Raw genomic sequence first — 11,398 nt, 5'->3', positions numbered from 1 at the left:
TCGAAACTGCATCCTACTTACAAGCTGCCGCAGGTTTTTCTTCGAGTCCACCAAGCCAGCCAAACAACAGTGAGCAGATACAGCACACACAAAAATAGAAACATTTAGTCCATACCATTGCATCATAATATTTAGACATTCAATCAAACAGGAAAATATGCACCTCCCCGGCAGTTGATGGCGGGTGGGGATGGCATCTCAAATCCTCACACAACTTAACAATTACATCGAAAATTAAAACTAACCTTGAAGCACATGCTTCCCTGCATCCTCAGTGAAAAATCAACCTGCATCATCAGTTACTAAAATTAACAAACTTTTAGTCCATTCAACAGTCCAACTACATCAAGCATCCCTATAATACTTGTCATGCAATAAAGATCCTCACGCTTTCAGATTACCAAAACATTAGAATTTAAACAAGAAAGCTTTAATTTTCTATCAAAAAACCCAAGAGTCTTTTTTTTTTTAACAGAAGCTTGAGTTTTATCTGAGCTTGGCCAGCTAAAACACCAAGAACCGAACTATCTGCAATAAGTTATTCAAGACCCTTATTACCCCATTTGCATTCTACTCCTGGAAAAGCAATCTCAACTGCATAAAAAGTAAAATGTTTGTATGAATTTGTTCAGGATATATAATCCTAAAAATGTTCCTTTGTAGTGTGTGTTTATGAGAGAGAGAGAGAGAGAGAGAGAGAGAGAGCTTACTCTGCTGCACCTGATACAAATTTAAAACGAAACTCGGCATAAGGAGTTATAACAGCCATTGTTCGCATGTAATGCAATATCTTGGCCTGCACATGCCAAAAACTTTTATTACGTAAAATGGATCAAGCTTAGTGAACTGCACTGAACAACATTTTTCTAAAACTAATCACAACACATCAGATTGACATATACGGTTAAGAATGTATGAACCGTAACGTATTAATATGTCATCAGTCGGTGACTTAGCGCACACACACGGTAACTTGTCCAATTTGGCAACTTCCTTCAATAACAACTTGGATCTCAGCTCCATGCCACCAAACCTTGTTATCCCATTTTTCATGTAAATGGACACGAGGAATGTTCCTGAAAGCATAAACAAGCGTCATTATGATGCGTAACAAGTGCTTAAACCTTAAAAAAGAAGTATATTCTTTTCTGTTGGAACTTCCATTTTATGATAGTATTAACCAAACAGACACTATTTTTTTATAGGAATGATACAAACACTAATACCAGCATATGCAGATGTATCTTAAAATATGCCGCAGTCATACCGAAGAATATCTATATCCAATATCCAGTCAGGCCCTTCATACATGACAAGAGCTCTATAGGAAGCCCTGCACTCATCTTTGACCAAATCAATGCCTGCATAAGAAAACAGAGGTCAAAACGGGGTCATACATATGGAGTGCTATAGATAATAATAACAGAAGAATTTCATGAACATATTTGTAAATAAAAAGAAAAAAGAATTTCATGAACATGTACGTGATATGCAAAATTGTGGGAAACAAATTCAACCTCCATTATTAACCATGCAAATTCCTAGACTTTAAATTATAACAACAACAACAACAAAGCCTTTTCCCACTAAGTGGGGTCGGCTATATGAATCCTAGAACGCTATTGCGCTCGGTTTTGTGTCATGTCCTTCGTTAGATCCAAGTACTCAAGTCTTTTCTTAGGGTTTCTTCCAAAGTTTTCCTAGGTTTTCCTCTACCCCTTCGGCCCTGAACCTCTGTCCCGTAGTCACATTCATAACAAACAAACGAAAAAAATTAATCAAATTCCCAATTCATAGGCTCCGTTTGGCTCTTGCTCCTACCTCCAGCTTCCGTTCCAAATTCCCAATTAAAATCTTCTGCCAAAAAACCGTAATTTGGGAAAAAGAAAAAATCCCCAAATTTGGAGGTAGGAGGAAAAAGAAGAAGAAGCAGCAGAGAAAGCTAGGATTTTGTTAGGTACAGCTGCATAGCCGTTTGAACTTTTGAAGGCGGACTGTGCTTTTTCATTGCGGGTTTTTCTCTTTCTTTTTTTATTCCGAAGTAAGCAAAGAAAATGGAGATGTGATGAGCATGGACGGTGTCGATTGAGGGTTGGATTTGACACTTGTTGGACATGTGTGTACCCCATCAGCACTTCTCTTTGACCGTTTTTTTCTTTCGCGCCGAATGATAAGAGGGAAGGAGGACAGGCCGTTCTGTTTTCCCGCTAACATGTTGTAATTTGTACATGTGCGTGTAACACAAATTATACCTTACAGGCAAGGTTATCAAAAACGCTAGGCGGACGACGGATAAGAGCTAGTGTCTAGGTGGATTCATGTAAATTTATTATATATCTTGTAAATAGATACATATTTACAGTGCCGTGAACAGTCTGCTGCGACAGTGCTCTAGTAAATTGTTTTAATTCTGATGCGTATCTTTTGTGCCTTTATTGTTCGTGGTTTAGTTAAATGACTCAATATAATCATAGTGTTGTTATGCATATTCGAGATACCTTATGGCTTAAGGTAGGAGAAATTTTTAATTGTGACGGAAACACGGATGGTACACCAGGTGTTTTTATTTAAGTGGTGGAAAATTTTATTTTTTAAGTTATTAACTTTTTAACACATATATCCCACTATTTACATAGCAACACGTGGTGTACTACCCCGTGTGACGATCATACTGAAAAATCTCTAGTTAGGTAGGGCTTCGAAATTTTGGTACCAATCACGACCACGAAAACCGTGTAGAATCTTGTTTCGGTTTCGATTTAGGATCGATCGTGGTTGTTCAAGATCTATTTGGATCAGGCCCATCAATTAATTCGGTCTAGTTCTATTTAGGCTCATCATTTGGACCTGGCCCATGATCGAACCCTGTAATTGTTATTTTATTTTGGAAAACACCTAACTCTTCAAATTTCTATAAAATAAAATGATACTTACACCCATATATACAACTATTGTAAAACACAGTGTTCAACAAGTTAAAATCGTTCTCACACCTACACTTACCTTTTTTTTTATCTTTTATTCTGATGAAAAAAATACAACGGATGAAAAATATTGCATCCTCTATTGATATATCACAATCTAAGTCATCTTACCCGTATTGCAAAGGAATTCATTTTTCTCTTTAAGGCCATCTCCAACCGAAAGGGCTAAGTATAGTCTCGTCTAGAATTATAGCCCTGTAAAATATTATTTGTAAATGAACAGTGTCAGACTATATTTATATACCATCTCCAACAGAAAAGGGCTAACATAGGTCCTCAATCATTTATTATTTTTAAGTTTGTTCTTTAACTTATTGGTACTGTTACATGTTGGTATTGTTACATGTTTTTAAGTTTGAAGACCAATACCAAACCAAAATTTCGGTATTCTTAATTTTCGGGATTCTCGAAATATTTTCGGTATTTCGGGATGGTTTGGTATTCCCAAATTTCATACAAATTGAAATAACAATCATTCATAACAAGTTAAATTAACATGCAACCAAAATAAAACAAGTAACAAACCCAAAAGCAAAAAAATAAGTTACAAACCTAATATGTTTGAAAACTAACAATACAGTTTTTTGATTTTGTGTTGAAAAAATAGACACATTTGTGGGAGATTCGTACATGCAAATGTGGCGATAAAGGACTATGATTACTACCTGTAGACTTATATTGCTACTAGTAGTTAGCAACCGTTCAAATGTATAATAATATATATATATATATATATATATATATATAAAAAGATTGAACCATTCCAAGAAGAAAGTTTCCAAGTGATTTCCAAATATATAAAGATTGAAAAGAGACTTGCCATCCTCCCAAGTATAAAACCTGAAAAATACCTGTCCTCCCAAATATAAAACCTGAAAAATACTTGGCCGGTTGTCCCAGAGTCAGCAAACCATGACACATATCTTCGACCTGACTACTAATTTAATCACTAGAAGTCTCTGTAGTTGCCGTGCTGCAGATTATTCTTTCAGTGATTAGGAAAGATATTATAGTTTTAAGTGATGTTTAATCCATTTATTGAGAGTTTGGTTAGCAGTTTGATCAATCTGTAGCCTTTTAGCAAAACACTCAGATTACCATGGCTTTTGCTCTGCTATATCTTCTTTGCTTCTTCCTTTTCATGATTCTCCCATGTTCCATCCTAGCTCAATCTTCCGGAAACATTTCTTTAGCCTCATCTCTCACTGCACTAAATGATGATAACTCGTCATCATGGACATCACCATCTGGTGACTTTGCCTTCGGTTTTCGAAGAATTGGAAAAGATGGGTTCCTACTAGCCATCTGGTTCAATAAGATACCAGAGAAAACTATTGTCTGGTCAGCCAATGGGGACAATCTTGTGCAGCAAGGATCCCAATGTGTACTTACAAGTGAAGGCCAGCTTATGCTCAATGACGCAACGGGCCAGCAAATATGGTATGCTAATTCTGCTAACGCAGAAGTGTTTTATGCAGCCATACTTGACAGTGGAAATTTTGTTCTGGCCAACCGAATGTCAATTAATTTGTGGGAGAGTTTTGATGAACCAACTGATACAATCCTACCCACACAGACTCTAAGTCAAAACAGCATGCTCTTTGCTCGCTACACGGCAACAAATTACTCACGGGGAAGATTCATGTTTACGCTTCAATCTGACGGAAATCTCTTGCTTTACACAACGAGATTCCCACTGGAGACAAAGAATTATGCTTACAGTGCAACCATGACTATGTATACCGGCTTTCAGGTCATCTTCAATCAGTCCGGCTCTATTTACCTTACTGCACAGAACGGAAGCATACTGAAAATGATATCATCCAACACAGTTTCGATGCAAAATTTCTACCAGAAAGCGACTGTGGAGCATGATGGAGTTTTGAGGCACTCTGTTCACCCCAAAACCGCTGCATCAAGTGCTGGAAAACCCATGGCTTGGTCCCCTTTGATCTCCGAACCTTCGAATATTTGCTCAAGAATTGTAGGAGCCATAGGTAGTGGTGCATGTGGATACAACAGCTTATGCAGTTATGATGATAAAGGACCAACTTGCCAATGTCCTTATGGCTACACATTTATTGATCCCAATGATGTCTTGAAAGGATGCAAGCAAAACTTTGTTTCACAAAGTTGTGATGAGGCCTTGCCGGAGACAGAGGATTTTTATTTTCACGAGATGCAAAACGCAGAGTGGTTTGACGGTGATTATGAGCAGTTTACATCGGTACCTGAGGATTGGTGCAGACAGAATTGCTTAGCTGATTGTTTTTGTGTCGTTGCCATTTTCAAGGAAGGAGAGTGTGTGAAGAAAAGAATTCCTCTTTCGAATGGGAGGATGGACACAAGTATTGGTGGAACAGCTCTCATCAAAGTAAGGAAAGGCAACTTTACCTTGAAACCTGAAGGTCCAAATACGAAAAAGAAAGATTACTCAACCTTGATCCTCATCGGATCAGTGCTCTTGAGTAGCTCGGGATTTCTGAACTTGATTTTGCTATTAACAACCTATTTGGTTGTTTCTCATATTTCTTTCAGAAAAGCCAGGGTGATTCAACCTCACTCAGTCATGCCAGGTATGAATATGAAATGTTTCACTTACGAGGAGCTAAACGAAGCTACTAATGGATTCAAGGAAGAACTAGGTCAGGGTTCTTTTGCTACAGTTTTTAAAGGAGTTTTAGGATCTGATAATGGGAAATCTGTTGCTGTCAAAAGATTGGACACTATGGTTGGAGAAAATGAGCTGGAATTCAAAGCTGAGGTGAGCGCAATTGGTAGAACAAACCACAGAAATTTAGTCCAACTGCTTGGGTTCTGCAATGAAGGGGAGCACCGAATTCTTGTCTACGAGTTTATGAGTAATGGTTCGCTAGCAAGCTTCCTCTTTGGAGAGTCAAGGCCGAAATGGTACCAGCGACAGAAAATTGCCTTGGGTACTGCAAGAGGGCTGTTGTATTTGCATGAGGAGTGTAACAACCAAATCATACATTGTGACATTAAACCTCAAAACATTCTTCTAGACGACTCTTTCACTGCAAAAATTTCTGACTTTGGATTGGCCAAGCTTTTGGGAACGGACCAAACTCAAACTACTACTCGAATCAGGGGAACCAAAGGTTATGTAGCCCCTGAATGGTTCAAAAACATGCCTATCACAATGAAGGTGGATGTTTACAGCTATGGCATTTTGTTACTAGAAATTATTTGTTGCAGGAAGAATTTTGAAGAACATGCGGATGATGTAGATCAGCTGATACTAGCTTATTGGGCATATGATTGCTATATGCAAAAGGAGCTGCATTTGCTATTGGAGAAGGACGAAGAAGCGATGGAAGACGTCAAGATGATGGAGAATTACGTGATGATTGCAATGTGGTGCATTCAGGAGGACCCATCACTGAGACCGACGATGAAGAAAGTCACGCAGATGCTTGAAGGAACTGTTGAAGTCTCAGTTCCACCGAATCCATCGTCATTTATGAGTGAAATAGTTTAAGTGGTTGTTTCCTTGTTATTTGATCATCGAAAACTCAAAATCTTGAACTTTGTAGTTCATAGATAGTCCTTCATAATTTTTTGTTGAAAGAATGATTGTACATGTTGAAGAAAGTTTATGTTCCATCATATTTGCGCATTCAATAGCATACATTTGCCATCCAAGTTAAGTTCCTTTAAAGCAACACAATAACAAAAGTCAAAACATGCTTGGGAATTTGTAAATTTTATTTACTTTCCTGTCTAGAAAGTTGAATATACAAAAAGGTCCAATGCATATATATTTTTAGGAATATTTAGGGTTTGTATTAAATCAATAAAAGTTACAATATTAATAATATATTAGCAATATTTATGTTAATTATTAATAGTCAATTATGTATTGTGATACTTAAATAAATTTAATATAAACAAAAATCATAAGATCTGCCACTACGGTTGGCACCCACTACAGCTGGCACCCCGTTCTCATTTTTTTATATAGTTTAGTATAGGGTCAAGATGAATTCAAACACTGCATTGCATTTTATGTTACGCAAAATCTGTAAATTCAGACTCTGCATTATAGTTTTTGATTTATTATAGTCAAATTAGGGAAATCTAATATTCGAATGGTATATTAAAAAATCCAACATTAGATGAGACTAGTCAAACATAAACAGATAAACTGCAATGCTTAGTCTGAATCCAAAAGAAGATAAAATCACAAAATAGAAACATTGCAGTGCAGGCATGCCATGATCCCGAGATAATTCCAGGATCTAAACGTGACCTTAGGACGTAACTATACAAAAACATAAAAATCAAACTAGATTCGGTACTTCAATAAAATATATAAAGAAAGTTCCTAATAAACAATAACAGTCACTTAATATTACGGTATAGTAGTATTCATCTTCACTTATAAATGAGAGGTCTTGGGAAGCTTAGCCCACATTATTGATAGCTCATTGTGAAGTTTAGCTCACCCCCTCCCCTTAGTATAGATAAGATCGTTTGTTCAAAACAATAATAATAAAAATAAAAAAAAATTCCCGTAGGCTTGCAAAGTGAAGTACTAAAATGAAAGGTAAATAAAGGCAATTAAGGAACCTAGTCACTCTAGATGCTCAACACTAACACAGCTACAGTTGAAAGTCCCACATATCTAACGATTCCCATCAACCTATAAAACTACTACTGCACTGTGAAAATGGTGCACCGGGTAAATAAAACTCGGATAAGTTGTGAAACTAAAGTAGTAGTATCACATGTATCTAACAATTTATGTCAACCTCTTATAAGCCTCATTTCACTGATACGGCTTTTTAACATTCACAACCTCACATGTCACTTTATGTGTGGCGAATTTTCAAGCAAAAAACGTGGATAACACAAATTAAGTGTTGTGGGGCACGCGTAGCCGTTAGGCTTCATACGTAGGCCAACCTACTTTTATACCATGAAGATAGTTGAGGTTCCTCCATCGATAATTCCTCTATCTTTTCAAACATAGAAAATGACGGACCATGTTTTATACAACTGATAATTCCTCTATTTATTCGGACATTTTAAGAGAATTATGTACATTCAATACCATTAAGAACTATATCACAGATCATTGATATGCCAATAAATTACCAACACTTCAACAATCAAACAAAATGACAGAACTATAAACTCAAATATAAAACCAGTTAAAAGCATACCTGCAGAACTTGAACTCGAAGAAGCCATAGTAGCTTCACCACCAAACAATCTTCTCCTCTTTAGCAAAACTCGAGAGCTCTTTGAACAATAGGTATTCAGTACAAGATGAGCCGTATCTTTGCAAGAGCAGTGATTGAGGTTAAATACAACATTAATCCAACTCATTCTCCTATTAGAATTAGTGTTGAATTCTAAAACAAAACCTTTTCACGTAATGAGTGTACAAGATCAATTAGTGCAAGATCCAAAACCTTTTCCCAAAGGAACACTAAAAGCACTCATAATCCTACAAAAACTAGGATTCAACCGAACACCTTATCAAGACTTTTCCATTCAAGAATTCATCCAATATTATAGCTAATCCTCAAACATGTTTCATAATCATATTCCAACATACCATACTACACGTTAAGAGCAAAGAGTACTTGAAAATGAAAAATACACAAACTTTTGATAGACATAAGAAATGGGATTATTATTGGAAGAACTTAAAGTATTGAACTTATGAAAGAAGATGGATCGGGTGGAGCTGAGACTTCGACGGTTCCTTCGAGCATCAATGTGACTTTCTTCATGTTAGGTCTAAGCGATGGATCCTCCTGAATGCACCATATTGCAATCATCACATACTTTTCCACCATCTTCATGTCATGCATTGCCTCATCGTTATTCTTGAATAGCTGGTGCAGCTCATTCTGCTTATAACAATCGTACGCCCAATCAGCTAATAGCATTCGACCTTCATCCTCAGCTGCTGCGTCGAAATGCTTCCTGCAGAAAATAATCTCTAACAACAGAATTCCGTAGCTGTAAATATCAACCTTGGTCGTGATAGGCAACCTCTTGAACCATTCAGGGGCCACATAACCTTGCGTTCCCCTGATTCCGGTCATGGTTAGAGTCTGGTCGATTCTCAAAAGCTTTGCTAAACCGAAGTCAGAAATTCTTGCAGTGAGAGAGTCATCAAGAAGAATGTTTTGAGGCTTGATGTCGCAATGTATGATTTGGCTGCTACTTTCCTCGTGCAAATACAACAGCCCTCTTGCAATTTCCAAGGCGATTTGCCTCCTTTGGTACCAGTTTGGCATCGACTCTCCAAAGAGGACACCTGCTAAAGATCCGTTGCTCATAAACTCATACACAAGAATTCGGTGCTCTCCCTCGTAACAAAATCCAAGTAGCTGGACTAAATTTCTGTGGTTTGTTCTGCCAATAGCACTTACTTCCGCTGTGAATTCCAAATCATTTTCTCCTACCCTAGCGTCTAAGCTTTTGACAGCAACTCTCTTCCCATTATCAGAGGCTAGAACTCCTTTGAAGACTATTGCAGAAGCACCGCGTCCTAGTTCTTCCTTGAATTGGTTCGTAGCATTCTTTAGCTCATCATAAGTGAAATGCTTCAAATTCATACCAGAGATGACTGGATGAGTTTGACTCACCTTCGCTTTTCTCGAATAGGATCGCGAGACAACCAAATAGGTAATCAATGGTAGGAGGAAGTTTAGAACCCCAGAGCCACTCAGGATGACTGATCCGAAAAGGATCAAAGTTTTATAGTCTTTCTTTTCTGTGTTGGCACCTCCACCTGATTTCACATTCGGATTTCGTTTCCCAACTTTTATCAGAAGTTTTCCAGTAAGATTGGGATGAATCCTCCCATTCGGGAAAGGGAGTCTCTTCTTAACACATTGTCCGGTTCTGAACAATGCCACACCACAAAAACAATCATCTAGGCAATTCTGTCTGCACCAATCCTCAGATACCTCCCTAAAATCCGCGTAATCTCCGCCGTAATAATCTGCGTTTTGCAGCTCTTGAATATCGAAAAGATCTGTTTCCTCCTTCGAGTCTTCACCACAACTTTGTGGAACAAAGTCTGGCTTACATCCTCTGAGCTCATCATTTGGATCAATAAAGGAGTAACCATTTGGGCACTGGCAAGTCGGTCCTTGATCTTCAAGCTTACATAAGCCGTTAAAGCCACATGCACCACCGCCCCTAGATTCCAAAATCGACATGCAGATGTTTGGAGGTTCGTATGAGGAAGTGGACCAAGCCATATCCCATCTTCCAGAGCTCGAGCTAGTGTTTTTCGGGTAAACATAGTGCCTAAATACTCCATTATACTCTAGTGTTGCTCTCTGGTAAAAATCTTTCATTGAAACCATAGTGGATGATAAGGGACTGAGTAAGCTTCCATTCTTGGATGTGACGTACATAAAGCCAGACTCGTTGAAGATGAATCGAAATCCAGTATTTGGATTTTGCACCGACCAATAAGCTTCATTGAGAGTATCTTGTGGGAAATTTGTAGTCGCAAGTACAAGATTCCCATCAGGTTGTAGCGAAAACAGGAATCTACCAGTCGAGTAATTTGTTGCCGTGTAGCGCGCATAGAGTATGCCATTCTGATTTAGAGTTTGTGAGGGTAGAATTGTATCGGTTGGATGACTAAAGCTTTCCCACACATTGGATGAACTTCGATTCGCCAGCACAAAATTTCCGGTGTCTAGCATGGATGCATAGGCAACTCCACTACCGGCAGATTGAGTGTACCATATTCGCTTGCCAGTTGCATCATTGAGAATAAACTCTCCATCGACCGTAAGCTCCACTTTGGATCCCTTTGGCACTAGATTATCCCGATTGGCTGACCAGACAATAGTTTTATTTGGTATCTCATCGAACCAAATGGCTAGTAGGAACCCATCTTTTGCTACTTCTCGAAAGCCGAAAGCAAATTCACCAGATGGTGATGGCCAGGATGAGTCATCATCTTTTAGTGCAGTGAGGGATGAGCCTAAAGAAATGTTTTTGGAAGTTTGAGCTAGGGTGGAAAATGGTAGAAACATTAAAAGGAAGAAGAGAAGATTTATCAGTGGACAAGCCATGGCAAAATTACAGAGGGACTCTGTTTCAATCAATTGCAATGTTTTTTTTCATCCTCTTCAAGTATGAAATAAAAAACTTAGCTGCTGGATGACGATGTGATTTCTTCGTATTAAATAAGAGGATCAAACCACAACAAGGTCAACAATGAGCTCATTTTCGTGGATCATTCAATTTCGCTGGAATTACTTGGAAACTGTCTTCTTTGACTCAGTCAAGCTTCATGTACTTTGTTCAATGGGGTGTGCTATCCACACATCTTATTTTACTTCTCACACACCTCTTGATAATTTATGTCCGTTGATTTTCTTCAATTCATTCGATCTGATGATTGAAAA

General features: G+C 38.0%; 2 protein-coding genes across 2 annotated transcripts; one reads left to right on the top strand and one right to left on the bottom strand.

The window, feature by feature from the left end:
• The first annotated feature begins 3,814 nt into the window (after positions 1-3,814).
• LOC126588488 (G-type lectin S-receptor-like serine/threonine-protein kinase LECRK3) lies at positions 3,815-6,764 on the top strand. Its single transcript, XM_050253580.1, has one exon. The coding sequence runs from the start codon at positions 4,084-4,086 to the stop codon at positions 6,481-6,483; it is 2,400 nt and encodes a 799-aa protein (XP_050109537.1). The 5' UTR covers positions 3,815-4,083; the 3' UTR covers positions 6,484-6,764.
• A 1,732-nt stretch (positions 6,765-8,496) lies between these two features.
• On the bottom strand, positions 8,497-11,174 carry LOC126588487 (G-type lectin S-receptor-like serine/threonine-protein kinase LECRK3). Its single transcript, XM_050253579.1, has one exon. It carries the CDS (start codon positions 11,060-11,062, stop codon positions 8,660-8,662), a length of 2,403 nt encoding a protein of 800 aa, XP_050109536.1. The 5' UTR covers positions 11,063-11,174; the 3' UTR covers positions 8,497-8,659.
• Between the last annotated feature and the right edge of the window lie 224 nt (positions 11,175-11,398).

The sequence above is a fragment of the Malus sylvestris genome, chromosome 11 (assembly GCF_916048215.2).
Source record: "Malus sylvestris chromosome 11, drMalSylv7.2, whole genome shotgun sequence".
NCBI lineage: Eukaryota > Viridiplantae > Streptophyta > Magnoliopsida > Rosales > Rosaceae > Malus > Malus sylvestris.
This window is presented reverse-complemented; position numbering and strand designations above follow the sequence as displayed.